Below are 17,981 nucleotides of genomic sequence, written 5' to 3'. Positions count from 1 at the left end.
AAATAATAATAATAATAATAATAATAATAATAATAATCCTTTCTACTATAGGCACAAGGTCTAAAATTTGGGGAAGGGGGTAGTTGATTACATCAACGCCAGTGTTCAACTGGTACTTAATTTATTGACCCCAAAAGGAAGACAGACAAAGCTGACTTCAGTGGAATTTGAACTCAGAACGTAGCAACAGGCAAAATACTACAAAGCCTTCCAATCAGCATGCTAATGATTCTGCCAGCTTGCTGCCTTGCAATAATGATAATAATAATCCTTTCTGCTGAATGCACAAGGCCTGAAATTTTGGGGGAGGGGACCAGATAATTACATCGACCCCAGTGTTTCACTGGTACTTAATTTATCAACCCCAAAAGGATGAAAGGCAAAGTTGACCTCAGTAGAATTTGAACTCAGAACATAACGACAGGCGAAATACCGCTAAGCATTCCGTCCAGTGTGCTAACGATTCTGCCAGCTCACCGCCTTGCAATGACAATAATAATAATAATAATAATAATAATAATAATAATAATAATAATAATAATAATAATAATAATGTGCATGTATGTATGTATATTTTTATTCACACACACATACGATGGGCTTCTTTCAGTTTCTAGCTACCAAGTCCACTCACAAGGTGTTGGTCAGCCTGGGGATTATAACAGAAGACACTTGCCCAAAGTTGAATGCAATGGGAGTGAAAACAAAACTATGTGGTCAAGAATCATACTTCTTACCACGCAGCCACGACTGCACCTATCCAGCAGTGGTCTGCCCTTGGGCAGAACCTGTGCATGTGAACCTTCTCCAGCACTCTCTATACAACCAGGTTGGGCCCATGCCACCCCACCCCACCCTGCTGCCCATTATGTTGATTATGAGAACTTCAGCTCCCATGACTAGACTTGGGATGAGTACTGGAGTGGTTTCCTTTGCATTCTTCAGACAGGTGGGATTTGAACTCAGAATGTAGAGAGCCAGAAGATATACCATAAAGCATTTCTGCCAATGCACTGATTCTGCTACTCTCCCACCTGCAGAGCAATGTGAAACGAAGTGTTTTGGTCAAGAACACAATACACCACCCAATCTGGGAATTGAACCAACCATCTAGCAATCATGAGCACAACACCCGATCCACTAGGTCACACACTTCACTCACCTAAAAATATAAAATTTCAAATTTTAAATATAAAATATAAAAAAAATTTTTTATTTCAAATATAAAATATAAAAATAAATTTAGAATTTAGAATATAAAATTTAAAATTTAAAATATAAAAAAGAAATTTAAAATTAAAAATATAAAATATAAAATAATAAAAAGAAATTTTAAAATTTAAATATTTATTTTAAAAAATTAAAAATATAGGTGCAGGCATGGTTGTGTGGTGAGATCCTTATTTCGCAATCACATGATTCTGGGATCTACTATAGCCTTGAGCTGACCAAAGCCTTGTGAGTGGATTTGGTAGACAGAAACTGAAAGAAGCCCATAGTATATATGTATATATTTATGTGTGTGTCTTTGTGTGTGTGTTTTCTCCCCACCCCCATCACTTGACAATCACTGTTGGTGTGTTTACTTAGCAGGTCAGCAAAAGAGACTAATAGAATAAATACCAGGTTTAAAAAGAAAAAAAGTCCAGCGGTCGATTTGTTTGACTAAAACCTTCAAGGTGGTGCCCCAGCATGGCCACAGTCAAAATGTCTGAAGCAAGATGAGCTTGATATTCTGAAAGCTTATAATGTCATTACCCACCAAACGTTATCTGATGATGTCATAAGAATGACGAATGACATCATCAGATGAGATTTCCTCATGGAGGAAAGTGTTGGTAAGGAAACAACAAAACAGCATTGTCATCATAAAATGCTGCCATCTTTGTGATGTCATACAGTCTGTCAGTCGGACAGACAACCCAGCCATTTCTGAAATGAATAACAATGATTTCGCAGACAGAACAAACTTGAATAAAAAGTTTGATTTTTTTCGTGAAGTTTCGAAGAGAAGTTTCGAAATTAATTAATTAATTAGCAGTTTCGATATTAACTCTTGATGACCGTAAGTGGTGTTATTTTAGAATCCTACTTTTTACAACATGACTACAAAATAATTAACGATTTCATAGAATTCTTTACTTATTTTATCTTTTTTTTTTTTTTTTGCCTGTTATCCTTTCCTAGTGGGGTAGAAACCATGCCAACTCTGTAGAGCTAGGAATGGTCCTCTGACTTGCCTGCTCCTGTAAAATTGTTCAAACAATGCCAACATGGAAAATGGATGTTAAATGATGATGATGATGATGACAACATCCTTTCTTTTCCGAAATTACATAGATTTATCATCTTTTCTTATTTCTTTATTGCCCACAAGGGGCTAAACATAGAGGGGACAAACAAGGACAGACAAAGGGATTAAGTCAATTACATCGACCCCCAGTGCGTAACTGGTACTTAATTTATCGACCCCAAAAGGATGAAAGGCAAAGTTGACCTCAGCGGAATTTGAACTCAGAACGTAACGGCAGACGAAATACCACTAAGCTTTTTGCCCGGCATGCTAACGATTCTGCCAGCTCGCCGCCTTCGTTATCTTTTCTGTTGTACTACTTTATCCAGTCATTTCATCTATTAATTAAGTCACCTGAGTAAAAAAAAAAAAAAAAGGAGATTCAGCTGTTATTTCTAGTAGATCAAATAAACTGCTTCAATCCAAATTGCAACACGGCATGTTATACCGTTAACTACATTTCATAGTATGCAGTACGGTGCTTAATTAGGCAGCGAGAGAGTAAATCTGAAACAATGTATGTCAGCATTTCGTCAGCACTGCTGTCCCTATCTTCTTTCCTGCTGCTCCCACTCACCCTTAAATAACACAAATTATTCCTATAAGGTATTTGTTTACTTTCCACAATATTATTGCAATTAAGGCTTTGTAGATTGTTTGGGAGACAGGTTATGGTTTGGGGTTTTTCTTTCTACTTTTTGTCTTTGGCTTTGTTGTACTTTGAAGGTTAAAATAGTTTTCCTCTCATTGAGACAATGTAATAAACTACTTAACAAGCATCTTACGGGTCCTGATTAAATGTTTTGACCGAAAGTAGGGATTGGTAGAATTGATAGAGTCAGGAAAATGCCTAGCAGAATTTGTTCTGGATCTTAACATCCTGAGTTCAAATCCAATCAAGGCCATACTTTCAGAATCAATAAAACAAATTATTTGTCAAATAGTAGGGCTGATGGAATTGGTGAAACACCTCCCCTCAAAACTGCTGGCTCTGTGTCTAAATTAGAAACCATTATTGTCGTTGTTGTTATGTTAGCTCAGGATATCCAAAAAGATGCTAAAATTATCATTAGTTCAAATAGACTGTAACATTTCCCTTTTTTGTCTTTTGCTTCAAAAAGATGAAGTGTGATTATTGTAGCAGCTTTTGAAAGTTTTACCAGTCAATCCTCTTTAGTGCTTTATAGTAGTGCTAATACTATTAAATGAATGTATGCAGACTGACTTCAGTGCAATTTTGTTTGAGGAGGTTCGACATAATTAGTTTGCTATTTTGGTAAAATATTTTTCATATTACACCTAAGTAATTGCATAATTCTTTTTATCTTTGTTATTAAGTAATTAGCTATACATGTGGTTGATTGGGAATTGCTTATCAGAGATTAGTTTGACATTCAAAGAGCTTGGGACTAAAGTGAAGCTTATCAATGAATCTGTAACTCTTTAGCACATTATTGTAATGGCTGAAGGTTTTATCAATGGATCAGCCTTTCTTTATAGCTTTATTGTAATATTCAAATATTTATTTACTCAATGATAATTTAGAGATTCTTTTGCTTATGTTATTAACTAGATTTTGAAGTGGTAGGAGAGTGGTTAGATTTCTTATTCATGTACATGAAATTTTAATTAGGTTTACAATACGATTGGTAAGATATTTATCCCAAAATTTAAAGTTACATCTAATAGAAAATACAATATCCTGAGATGTTAATTTGGAACCTGTTGCAGATGCTGAGTAAATCGTTTTGAATTTATCTAATTTTTCACCTTAGAGTGGTTTCAAAAGAGCCAACCTCATATAATTCCAATTTGTAACATTTTGAATTTACTATTTAGAATGTCCTTGGTGCAATCAGATGGAATATTATTTTTCACTCATATACATATAACCATTACTATTGTCATCGTTGTCATCATCATCGTCATCATCATCACTATCAGCTTCATTTTATATCTGCAATCCATCCATGAGATGGACAAGTCATCAGAGTCCTATAAGCGCAGCCTACCCATGAACTAGCAAAATGTATACCTTGTGTATGTGTGTATATATATATATATATACACACACACACACACACACACACACACACACACACACATATATATATATATATATATAACAATCAATATGTATGATGAAAATCATATCTTTATTTTACACACACACACACACACACAGAGGTATATATATACATACATATATATATAAGCACCATCTGAAAAAGATTTTAGCTGTTAAAAATGCTGACAAAAAGAAACACCAAACCAAATTTAACTTTAGACATTCATTCATTCAACCATATATATGTGTGTGTGTGTGTATTTGTGTGTGTGGTGGGGGGGGGGTGTATGAAAATATGTATATATAATATATAATAATATTTTGTTTTATTGTTTGATGTTTCAGGGAGAAATTGTGAGCATCAATATTGGACAAGCTGGTGTTCAGTTTGCTGAATCCTGTTGGGAATTGTATTGTCTTGAACATGGAGTCGAGCCTGATGGCAGAATGAAATGTAGCTGTTTTCATGAACACAAAAACAATCGTTTCAACTCGATATTTTATGAAACGGAGAAATCTGTAATTGTTCCTCGTGCTATGTTTATTGATCTTGAGCCAACCGTAATTGGTATGTAACGAAATGTTATGTGAAATTATGTTCAGATGATTAACTCATTTATTAACGACTTACTGATTGTTTTTGGTTTGATTTATTAGCCAGCAAATTGGCATAGTTGTTAGAGCATGGGATACATTACCTTACACTATTTGTTCCTATATACTCACCTTCCTGTACTCTGAGAGTTTGCTCTGGCACCTTATCATTATCATATTTACCTTCCCAACTGCTCCCAATCGCTCTTATATAATGTGTACGAACCAAGTACCACCTCCCTCTGTAATGAGACACTGATATTTTTTCCTCTGTCATACTTTAACCTTTTGACACTTGGCATAAAGCCACGTCCTCTCAACTCAAATAATTCCCCACCAATTCTTAGGAGCAGGAGCTTAGGAGCTTTTCCCTTACCATTTTTTTTTCACTTCTTTTTCTGTCTTGCAAGTTACTTTGCCACCTCACTGGTGCTGTTGGCACAAGAAAAAAAAAAAAAAAAAAAAAAGGCACTCAGTACACTCTGTAAAAGTGGTTGGCATATTAGGAATGGCATCCAGTTGTAGACTGCCAGATCACCAAACCCTGTCAAACTGTCCAACCTATGCCAGCATGGAAAATGAACATTGAATGATGATGATGAGGAGGAGGAGGAGGAGGATGGTGAGAACAAATACAACAACAACAACAACAACAACAACAACAACAACAACAGTGACAACTCTCTAAGCTCTGAGTTCAAATCCACCCAAGATCAACTTTTCCTTGATAAAAAAAAAAGGACCACCCCTACTGTTACAGACTTCCAGGACTGCAAAAAGTTGGACTAAATACCCTTTTTAAGAAATAATGCATTTCTAAATCTCTCAGAGAGATTTATGCAATAGTGATACAATGAAGTAGTTGTATGCTGTCAGCTTAATGTGACAGTCCCATGAAGGGAATAATACTACTGTTGGTTAGACCTAGGAAGCTGCACTGCTTCCTCTCGCCCTTGACACATTACCTGTGTCCTTATGTTTACAAGGAGGAGACAAGCACCTCCACTTAGCTAAGCCTGCATCTCCCCCTTGTATAAATAAACCTATAACTAGCTCCTAAATTATCTAACTAAATAGCAACCTAGTGCTTGGAGTCCATATACAGGCACAGGAGTGTTTGTGTAGTAAGTAGCTTGCTTATCAACTACATGGTTCTGGGTTCAGTCCCATTGCATGGCACCTCAGCCAAGCGTCTTCTACTATAGCCTCAGGCCGACCAAAGCCTTGTGAATGGATTTGTTAGACAGAAACTGAAATTCAGAATCTCAATCGAATTGAAAACAAAATGGAAATTGTAGTTGTGACCAATACCAGTGCTGCCTGGTTGGCTCCTGTGCTGGTGGCACGCAGTAAGCACCATTCATGCGTGGGTCGTTGCCAGTGCTGCCAGACTGGCTCCCCATGCCAGTGACACGTAAAAAGTATCATCTGAACATGGTTGATACCAACCCCCCTGCTCCGACTGGCTGCTGTACCAATAGCACATAAAAAGCACCATATGAAGGTGGTCAATACCAGCTGCCACTGCCCCGACTGGCTGCTGTGCCAGTAACCCGTAAAAAGCACCATCCGAACATGGCTGATGCCAGTGCTGCATGACTGGCTCCCATGCTGGTGGCACGTAAAAAGCACCCACTACACTTTTGGAGTGGTTGGCGATAGGAAGGGCATCCAGCTGTAGAAGCCTTACCAGATCAGATTAGAGCCTGGTGCAGCCTCCTGGCTTGCCAGTCCTCAGTCAAACCATCCAATCCATGCCAGTATGGAAAGCGGACATTAAATGATGATGATGTGTGTGTATATGTTTGTGTGTCTGTGTTTTCCCCCACACCATTGCTTGACAACCAATATTGGTGTGTTTACATACCCTGTAACTTAGCGATTCAGCAAAAGTGACTGATAGAATAAGTACTAAGCTTACAAAGAATAAGTCCTGGGGGTTGATTTATTCGACTAAAGGGAGTGCTCCAGCATGGCCGCAGTCAAATGACTGAAATAATTAAAAGAATAAAAGAATATATATACATACACATATATACATTTTCCATCTACCAAATGCACTCACAAGGCATTAGTTAGCCTATGGATTTCAACTGAAGGTGATTGCCCAGAGTGCCCCGCATTGGGACTGAACTTGAAAGCCTATAGAAGCAAAGCAAGCTTCTAAACCACACAGCCATGTTTCCCCTTTTGTGTCCAATAAAAGAGATCGTTATTGTTTTATTGTTGAGTATATCAATAATCAGTAATTGCTAAGCAGCAAATAAATACACAATATTGATCGTTAACAAACACAATATAACCAAATGACATTAACTAATATAATAGAATTAATCACTTTCTACTGTAATGAGGTTTATCTTCTTTTGTTTTTTATTTGTTTCATTTTTTTTGTGATTGTTTTTCTTTTGTTCTTTTACTTATTTCAGTCATTTGGCTGTGACCATGCTGGGGCATCACCTAGAAGGGGTTCTCAACAACCAGGGTCCATGCGGCCCTTGGGGATCCACAGAAGATTTTCTTGTTAAAATTTATGAGCAATAGCTGTGTGGTAAGAAGCTTGCTTACCAACTACACGGTTCCGGGTTCAGTCCCATGCTGGAGCACCGCCTTTAGTTGAACAAATTGACCCCAGGAGTTATTCTTTGTAAGCCTAGTACTTATTCTATCGGTCTCTTTTGCCGAACCGCTAAGATACAGGGATGTAAACATAACAGCATCAGTTGTCAAGCAATGGTGAGGGGGGGGGGGCAAACACAGATACACAAACATATATGCACTTATATATACACAACAGGCTTCTTTCAGTTTCCACCAACCAAATCCACTCAGAAGGCTTTGGTCAGTTTGAGACTATAGGAGAAGACACTTGCCCAAGGTGACACGCAGTGGGACTGAATAACTCAAAAAGTTGTGAATGGTATTTGATGAAGCTTGCAGGAAAAGTTGGTAATGGCACAAAGAACAGATGATGAAATTTTGGTAGTGATCCGGGAATTTTTATGGAATCTTGAAGGATTTTTCATTTGTTATATTTACTTTACATGAAGTATTACAATGTTACGTTCTTTGATTATCTCCCTTGAAAACACATCGTTTCCACATAACCTATGGTGGCATTGCTGTTTAGAGACAGTATTGATGGTTGAGATAAGTATGGGAGGAGGATAAAATAGTATCGGTGGTTATAATGGCGACAGGAGCGGTGTGATGTGTGATGCTGAGGTGATGGTGGTAATAGTGGTGTGGATGATAGTGTTAGTTGTGTGATGGTGGTATTGCAGTGGTTATACTGGTTGTGGTGGTGAAAGTGACTGTCAAGGTAACCGTCAGGATAACATTGACGGCGCAGTATGTGGGTGAAGTGGACGCAATGACAATGGTGATGATGATGCTGGTGGTTGTGAACTGCTTCAGATGATTCCTGTTTTTAAAGGGGTTTCTTTTTCTTAAAATCATATGGGTGTGTTATTTTTTTTTTAACCCCCATCAAGGAGGTTATGTTTTTGCCAGCGTTGGTTTGGGAAATTGAGCGATTTTCAGCATGTGTGTATATGGGTGGAAATGAGGTGCTTGGCGGAGGTCTGCGCTCTCCGAGTACTTTTCTGGTTATTATTATTATTATTGTTAGGTAGTATGGTGGACCCGTTTGAAAGGGCTAAAGACAGGCACTTTCCTCTTTAGCCAAGCCCTCATCAACTCTTTCAAGTTTCACTTGAAAAGGAAGTTGAGGATGGAGAGAGGGAAGTGTTGCCTTGTAACAAGTTTGTTGAAAGATGGATGAATGTTGGAAGAATGGCCAGTGTGAAAGGACCAATTCTGAACATGTACCTGTAAACAAAAGAAGGGCTCTTGCTCTGTTGATCAGGCACCCGTGACTTTTGTGGGGTTTTTTTCACGAGGTCCTTAATGCACCTCTCTTATTGGGAGTTTTAAATTGTTTAATTTTAATTGTTATTATTTTGTTTACACGTTGTAAAACCCATTGAATCGTCCTGCTTTTGTCTTTTATGTTGTTGTATGTGATTTATTGTAATTTTATGTAAGCCCTTGTGGCCAATAAATGAATTCTTCTTCTTCTTCTTCTTCTTCTTCTTCTTCTGCTGCTGCTGCTGCTGCTGCCCTGGACAAAATACTCAGCAGCACTTCTACCAGCTCTTTACATTCTGAGTTCAAATACCACTGAGAATGATTTTGTCTTTCATGCTTATGAGGTCAATAAAATAAGTCCAAGTTGATCACTGGAGCTGATGTAATCAACTTTCCCCTCCCCTCAAAATTGCTGGTCTTGTGGCAAAAATTAGAAAGAATCATCATCATCATCAACAACAACAACATCATTATTATGCTAGTGCATGCTAATTTAGTTAGCAGGTATTTTATCTTTGCTGACAACAAGTCTCCTCAAATCTCAAGAATCTTTCTTAGAATTATTGCAGAATGTAAGATGGCACTTTTCTACAGGTCAACAATGCAAGTTTCAATTCCAGTTTCCCGATAGCATTTTGGGTGTTGTACCAAGTGTACCAATTACTGCAGGAATAATTGTTGGTTTGGTCCTCCACAGTCTTTTCAGCTCTCTGGTCAGCTCCTGCTATTTCTCGATTTTTTTCAATTTCTTTGGTATCAACTCTGCTACCAGGGAATTGCAAAATCGTCGATCTTGCACCGTTTCTTTATTTCTTCCTCTATCTGGTCTTATTGCTTCAATAGTACAGTCAGTCTTTATAACAAAGTCCCACAAGTTCTTGTAATTCTCATTTTCTATCACAGCCTTTGGTTCATATTCACACCACTTTCCAGTTGTTTTGAAGCCACACCCTTGGCTGACATCCCAATGCACTCTTTTGCCAACACAGTCATGCCTATGTCTGTGCTTGTACTCCTTTTGCGTTAGTATATAGCACTCACTCAAAACATGGTCAATACTCTTGTCTCCTACTATTATTTCTTTTTATTATTTAACATTTTTTTTTGTAATCTTCTGTCTGTTTTTTAACCATACCATCATGATTTCAGATGTTGTACGGTCCGGAAAATACAAGAGCCTCTTTCATCCAAACACTTTTCTGTCTGGGAAAGAAGATGCTGCCAATAACTTTGCCCGTGGTTACTACGGGGTTGGCCGAGAAGCGTTAGAGGTTGCTGTTGAGAGAATAGAAAAACTTGCTGAGGACTGTGATCAGTTACAAGGTATCTGTTGATAATTCTAACTATATTAATTACAAAATCAGTTCCAAAATATCTGTCTGTAATTCTAATTGTATTATTATCAGATCATATACAACATCAGTTGTGAGGTATCTGTTGATAATGCTACCTATATTATAAAAAGATCAATTGTAAGGTGTGAAGGCATGTAACCAAGTGGTTACGGCGTTGTAGTCATTGTTGCAAGATCGTGGTTTCTATTCCCAGACTGGGTGGTGTGTTGTGCTCCAGAGCAAAACTCTTCGTTTCATGTTGTTCCAGTTCATCCAGTTGTAAATGTGTAACCCTGTGACAGACTGATATTCTGTTCAAGAGGAGCATTGTGATCTTGGTCACTCACATGTCATGAAAACCAGGTAACTGGCCCAAAGGGTCTGAGGGCTTAAGAAAATAATGTCCAGGGATTGATGATGAGTTGTGAGATATCTCTGGATAATTTTAACTATATTATTATTGATTATCAAATTACAAATTAAAAGCAGCTCTTGTAATGTAAACATTGTGGGTCATACATCTGCAGTGCATGTGTTTTGCTTAGATGCCAAATTTGCTGCAGAATAGCATCTGGGGAAAAGCACCCCATATGTTAAGTCTTAAAGAATACCTGGATGTCACAGACAAAGTGAGACATCTTACCTTGGAATCACTGAGGATGGTAGATACCAATATTTTGCCATTAGGTTTATCAATACCAAGTACTCAGATCATCTTGAAATGAATTGAATTGCTGGTTTATGACTTATATGCTTGTTATGTCTCAATGCCACTGCTATCTAGCACCTTCGGATGATCGCTACTCAACTGCTACTCAACACTCCTACCACGGCCAGACTACCTCTATTTATATGTCTTGGGAGATCCTACTTCTTCGCCTGGGGGCATCGACACAACAATGCAAAATATCAGTATCTACCATTCTCACTCATTCTGAGGTGAGTTGCTTTGCCTGGCCTGCGACATTCAGGTGTTCTTGAACACTCAGCATCATTTCAGGAGCTTTATCCAAATTCTGTCCTGCAGCAAATTTGGTGCATTAACAAAGCACATGCACTATGTAGGTGCAACTGGTAATGTTTATATTATCAATTGTACTTGTTATTGCACAGTGGTATGACTTTATAGAGTTAGTTGAAGCTTAAGTAAGATCTAATCTGAAGTACTGCTCAAACATTTGGGACCATGTAGCTGTTATACATACACACACAGAGATGATAGTTAAATGAAGGCTAAATAACTGATTGGCAAATATTTTCTTGTTGAGTCAATGAAAGAGCCTCTGCATAGTTGACTTACCTTGCAAGAGTTCACAGCCAAACCTCCCATAAGTCATACCTTATCCCCTTAAAAAGAAAAAAAAAATCAAAGAGAACACATCAGGTAATGTATTCCTAGATATACTATGTCTGAACAAATGATGGAATGGTCACAGCTAAACTGTCTCTGATTATATCTCAGCAAAAGCAAGGGTCGCTTTGGGCTAAACAATTACATGTGTATGTGTGAGTGTTTGTGTGCGAATGTGTATGAGTGTGTGTGTATGCATGTGTATAGTTCTTTTGTTTTTGTTTTTTTTCCGATTTTAATTCAGAACTTTTCAAAACAAGACATTTGTACAACAGAGCCAGAGGCAGTTTCAGCCGGGTTGGTATCATTTGTTAACCCTTTTGTTACCATATTTCTGTTGAGATGCTCTGTGTTTCTTTCAATTGATTTTAAATATAACAAAGAATTTAGTACAATAACTTAGTTATTATTAAGCTAGTGTTAGGAACATAAATTGTGACTAAGGTTTGGTGGGAGATTTTAATTCACAACTTATGAAAACAAGACATTTGTACTACAGAGTCAGAGGTAGTTTCAGTTAGGCTGGGATCAAAAGAGTTAAATTGTTAGCATGTAGTTGTTACACTCAAAACCTTGCACTTCTCTGTAAAATTTGAGATCCTACATAAGTATCTATAAGTATCTGTGGCTCTTTAATCCTACCCTGTTTATTTAAACATTTAACATTTAACAATAAGATGAAATGAATGTGTTATGCTATCAAGAATGAGATGAATGGGAAAGTCTTGTTGATAATTCATCATATGTTTATTGCTTAAAGCTTGTATTGGACATGATGGTCCAATGAAAAACAACAGAGTAATATCAGAAAGTTCTGTTCATAGTAGCACCTTGGTTGGACAGCTTTTGCGATTATGTGTGAATGAGTGAGATAAGCAGAGTTGACTCAACCTCCCCTCTCCACCCCCACCATCACTCAAGCCTATACAGATTTATACAGCGTAACCAAAAGTGCCACACACCCCACCAGCTACACTACTGCTTGATCAACCTACTAGAAATAGCAGCAAAATTTCCCCCAAATCACACCATACCACCTTAAAGAAAGAAAGGATCCATTAGATAATGTAGTTTTGTGTATCCTTAAAAATACAGGATGGTCACTGTGCTGATCTAGTCACTTAGACACAATTTCAATGAATTTAGTTAACCAAACAGTGAGTGTTTTATTTATTTTTCTCTATATCAGGGATGATGATTATTCAGCTGAAAATGTGGATGGCTGAGGGCCTAAAAATGTTGAAATGTCTCTGGTGCTTTTGCTGAATGGGTTTTTGTCTCTCATGCTTTCTATGATGCCTGTATTTTTTTTTTTTTTTTAACACAGCATGTGCATAAGAGATAATGTCTTAGGACAAATACTGCAGTAACTGGCCTATTGACAGCGTGTATACATTAACTATGATACATAGATGGCTATTTTAATCTGATACTGTCTCAGTTGCATATAACCAAAGTTTTAATCAGCCGGGAAACGATTTGTAACATCAGCGAAAGTTTTCTTCATTTTTTCATCTGGCTGTATGTACCATTGAAAAGGTCCAAAATGGTCAAAATACATCTGGTGCTCCCACTGGTCGCTATTGGGAGGAATTTTCGCTTCTCTTTGATACTTTTGTTTTTAACACAGCAAGTCCACGAGAGATATTACTTCAGGTTAAATACTGCAGTAGACAGCCTATCAACTGTGTGAATACATTAAATATGATACATAGATGGCTATTTTAATAGTCATCATCACAGCCAATGAAACCAATGTACAGGGAGAAAGTTATGGAGAGAGCTTCACAATTGAAAACCATTTTCTTCATAGAAGAAATTCAATGGAAAACATGAAAGATGGCGTGGATCAAAAAAGAAGTAAAGAAAGAAGGAAAATAAAACATTTTCTAATATTGTATTAGTTGTAGTTGTTGTTGTTGTTGCTGTTTAGATTCAGGTCAGTCTTGATCCAGAAGACCAATGACCAATAACATTTCCATCATGACAATGCCATTTTTCTTTCAGAAGATAGTGTATCTAGGATTACATTAACTAATGTGTTCTTCATTCCTTTTAAGACAGAAGGTGGTCATTTGAGGAGTGGTGATGGCTTGGTTTTCTAGGTGGACGAGCTCCTCTCCCACTGTCTCTGTTTATCAGTTTAGTATATACCCCCCTCCCCCCATCACCATCATCGTCTTATAACCATTTTTCCCTTGCTAGCAAGGGCTGGTTAAGTCTGTCCCAGGACAGCATCTTGCAAATTTATAGAAGCCGATGAAGGAGCCCCTATGCAGTTGCTCAACTATCAGGAAATAGTGGCTAAATTCCCTCAAATCATTCTCTAGCATTTCAAAGAAAGGAAGATATTGGAAGAATGCCATCCAAGACATACAGTACCTGAAAATATGAAGATCTTCTCATTAAAAGTTCCACCTGGATCTGATTAACAATAATGGCCAATCTACCTTTAATATGTCATTCTTTTCAATGTGTTTTCAATTTTTTTTTTTGTGGATAGATGCCTTTCCAATTATCAATAATTTTACTACATGGACTAAGTGAATTTATTGTGTTCCTGGCACCCAAGAGGTTGAACGTAGCAAGACTAAATAGTCCCCACCAATTCAACACACACACACACACAGAGTAGTAATGGGGATTTGAGAGAATCAAACAGACCTCACATTAAGCACTCTGCTGAGTGTGTGATTAACAAGAATGACTGTGGTTGGGGTTAAGGTAAATCTTTGCTTGATTCTGAAAATCCAGTAGATACAGGAACGGAGAGAATGTGTATGAACAGAGCAGATAAGAATGGAATAAACATGTACTCCCTCACCTCAGCTCTCTTATCTGCTCTAGTCATATATATATAAATATTATATATATATATTTTGTTGTCTGGGGAGAGCCATTCTTTTTTAGTGCCTTATTATTTAACACACTCACTGGTAAAGTTTCCACTCATTTACTTATTTATTTTTCCTAAAACTTTCGTTGCGTCTTGCAACCTTTTCAATAATCGTTGACTCTTTTAGGAAAAATAAATAAGTAAATGAGTGGAAACTTTACCAGTGAGTGTATTAAATAAGGCACTAAAGGAGAATGACTTTGCCCAGATACAACAAAATATGCTTCAACACACAAACTCACATAAAGAATCTCGCAAACCAAATCCAAAATATATGTATATATACATATATATAATTATATATACATATATATATATGTATATATACAAATATATATATATTTATATATGTGTGTGTGTGCATGTGTCTGGATGTGTATGTATATCAGGTGTATAGTAATATGTAGTTTATCCTAAATATGATAAAGAGTTTATATAGTATATTGAAGAGTTGTTGTTTAGTCTAGGATAGCCATATGTACCTGCCATGACCATCCTGTCTTTTATTCAGGCATAACATATCCAGGACAACATTATCCAATGTGCCCTCCCTAAGACAGTAAGGTGAAGTATGATCTGAGGAAGAACTGGCTGTTTTATCCAGCATCTCAAATGACTCCACAGTGACTCTCTCATTGGTTTGCTTTCTCCGCTGTTGATAATGTTTGTTTAGAAAGAATTCTTTGATGTTTTACCTGCCTCTTGTATTGTTCCGTGTCTCTCGTAATGACACTCTTCTCTTAACATTCCAGCCCGTGGTCAATACGTGAGGTAGAGAAGTACACTGCTGGATGTAGTGGAAGTATTCTGTAATTGCTGAGTGTTTCAATAACTTGCAGTGCTAAGGTGAACTTCTCCTGTATCCGCTATAGATTAATGAAACAGCAAAGGAGCTTCTATGTGGTCCCTCAACCAGCTATAAATAGCAACCAAATTTCCCCTCAAAATACACCCTACTGTCTTAAAAGGAAGACCAACACATTGGATAATATAATCTTGAATACGCTATCTGAAAAAAGAAGGCAAAAATCAGTGTAATGGTCAAGATTTGGATATCTATGATCCTAAACCTGCTTGGTCAAGGTTGACCTGGGACTAAACAACAACTACAATGGCAATATACCAATGTTCCAATGTCAGTATTTCTATAAAGAACATCATTTCTGTCACTAGTGACAATATACATTGCTGTCATTTCAGGTTTCCTTCTTTCTCACAGTTTAGGTGGCGGTACCGGTTCTGGTTTCACAGCAATCCTAGCACAAGCTCTTAGTCAGCTCTTTCCAAAGAAATCAAAGATAAATTTCATTGTTTACCCGTCACCTCATTTATCGACAAGCATGGTGGAACCATACAACTCACTGCTCACCACACACTGCACTATGGACCATTCCGACTGCAGTTTCCTTCTTGACAATGAAGCTATTTATAAAATCTGTCATAACAAGCTTAAAGTTTCACGTCCAATGTATAAAAACCTGAACCAGGTCATTTCTCATGTACTCAGCTCAATCACAACCCCACTACGTTTTGAAGGTTCCCTTCAAGTAAACCTTAGTGCATTTCAGACCAACCTGGTACCTTATCCTCGAATTCACTTTCCCCTGGCCACTTACTCTCCACTAATGACAGATGTGAATATTTTACGCTCAGTGGTAAGCATTCAACATTTAACCAACCAGTGTTTTGCACCTCACAATCAAATGGTTAATTGTTCACCTCAATCTGCTAAATATATGGCATGTTGCCTCCTCTACAGAGGAGATGTTAGCCCAAGTAAGGTTAACTACGCATTGCAAAACATCAAGCGATCAAGCAAGATACATTTTGTTGACTGGTGTCCGACTGGATTCAAAATAGGCATCAACAGTCAACCCCCATTTGCAGTTCCTGGTAGTGACATAGGGAATTCTATTCGAGCTGTTTGCATGCTTAGTAATACAACAGCAATTCGTGAAGCCTGGGCACGTCTTGATTACAAATTTGATTTAATGTTTCGCAAAAAAGCTTTTGTTCATTGGTATATTTCTGAAGGCATGACATTAGATGAATTTCTTGAGACACGAGAAAATATGGCTGCACTGGAAGAAGACTACAAAGAGGCTGGTGCTGAAACAGTATTTGTGGATGAAGAGGAACCTGGAGTGGAAGAATATTGAACATATTAAAACAAAATCACTTCTAGACTGTCTGATTACATTGCACTCACTGAATGTGAGAACAGGAACAATTTTCATTTGTTATTTCACTGAAAGTGAAAGTAGGAACAATCATTTGTTATTTCACTTGAAAGTGAAAGTAGGAACAATTTCAACATTGTATTTACACATAGCTTCTGAAATATACACTCTCTCTTTTCAACATTTATCTCTCACATCAGTGTAACATTTTTCATTCTACACATCTGCACCTATTTGCTAGTGTTCCTGTTGTTATACATCTGATGTAAGTATATTTTTTCCGCAAAAAATTTGAAGTGTAATTTAAACAAGAAAAAAATAAAGCAACAGATATTTATTCTTTTCGTATAAATGAATCAGACTTTTACTTTTATTGGTTTCAGCCAGAGGCTGTGGCCATGCTGAGGCACTATCATTAGTGTGATTGTATTTCTCTTGTTTATTTTCACATTCATTTCCTGAATTGTTTCTGGTGAAGTAATGGGTTGAACAGAGCTGCATTCATATGAATGATATCCTGTATCATGGGGTATCAATAATATCATCCTTGTTTCTCCTGATTCTCTATGTTCTGAGTTCAAATTCAACTTTAGGCAAGCGTCTTCTTCTATAGCTCATATTTGCCAAAACCTTATGAGTAGATTTGGTAGGTTGAAGCTAAGAGGAACAAGTGCCATTATCATGCAGTGTCCTTTGTTTCTGATCTTTCATGAAAAACATGTCTGACAATGGGGAAATATTACATTGCATGGAAAGAGGTGAGAGTTGGCAACAGAATGGACATCTGGTTGTTGAAAAAGCAGGTATCTTCAACCAGAGGTGGCTTACCATAAAAATTACACAATATGAAAATACAGTCATCTTTATACAATTACAGTTTACCCAATATGTAACCTTTAACATGCTTAGGTGCATCATCTTGCTATATGAGTTTTCTCCCCTGTAACTGTAGGTATATTGTGTTGCACTGAGAAGGGAGACAACTCATATGGTGACATGATGTGCCTTCAGCATGCTAAAGGTTAATTTCAACTTTAGAGATGATGCAATACTTACACATCTTCCAACATCTATATTTATGTGGTCAGTCCCAAACATGAACTGTCCAGTGCAGTGGTTCTCAAATTGACAAATACCTTACCCTCAATATTCTTTTATACTCTAGGCACAAGGCCTGAAATTTTTGAGATCGACCCCAGTACACAACTGGTACTTAACCTATAGTGTGGTACTTATTCTATCACTTTCTTTTGCTGAACCACTAAGTTAAGGAGATGTAAAAACACTAACACTGATTACCAAGCAGTAGTGAGGAACAAACACACACACATATATCTATGTATATATATATAGATATATACAACAGGCTTCTTTCAGTTTCTGCCTATTAAATCC

General features: G+C 37.2%; 1 protein-coding gene across 1 annotated transcript; it reads left to right on the top strand.

The window, feature by feature from the left end:
• Positions 1-1,825: 1,825 nt before the first annotated feature.
• LOC106872454 (tubulin alpha chain) lies at positions 1,826-16,938 on the top strand. The gene is made up of 4 exons (XM_014919463.3): positions 1,826-2,065; positions 4,707-4,929; positions 9,975-10,148; positions 15,607-16,938. The coding sequence occupies exons 1-4, from the start codon at positions 2,060-2,062 to the stop codon at positions 16,563-16,565; spliced, it is 1,362 nt and encodes a 453-aa protein (XP_014774949.1). The 5' UTR covers positions 1,826-2,059; the 3' UTR covers positions 16,566-16,938.
• The last annotated feature ends 1,043 nt before the right edge of the window (positions 16,939-17,981 follow it).

The sequence above is a fragment of the Octopus bimaculoides genome, chromosome 9 (genome assembly GCF_046866305.1).
Source record: "Octopus bimaculoides isolate indiv1 chromosome 9, ASM4686630v1, whole genome shotgun sequence".
NCBI classification, from domain to species: domain Eukaryota; kingdom Metazoa; phylum Mollusca; class Cephalopoda; order Octopoda; family Octopodidae; genus Octopus; species Octopus bimaculoides.
Note: the sequence above shows the minus strand (reverse complement) of the source record. Positions and strands in the feature narration are given on the sequence as shown.

Bases quoted from the DNA above. Each gene is read 5' to 3' on its own strand.
- LOC106872454 (XM_014919463.3), top strand. The intron at 4,930-9,974 runs GTATGTAACGAA...TCATGATTTCAG, and splicing joins TCTTGAGCCAACCGTAATTG to ATGTTGTACGGTCCGGAAAA. The intron at 10,149-15,606 runs GTATCTGTTGAT...CTGTCATTTCAG, and splicing joins GGACTGTGATCAGTTACAAG to GTTTCCTTCTTTCTCACAGT.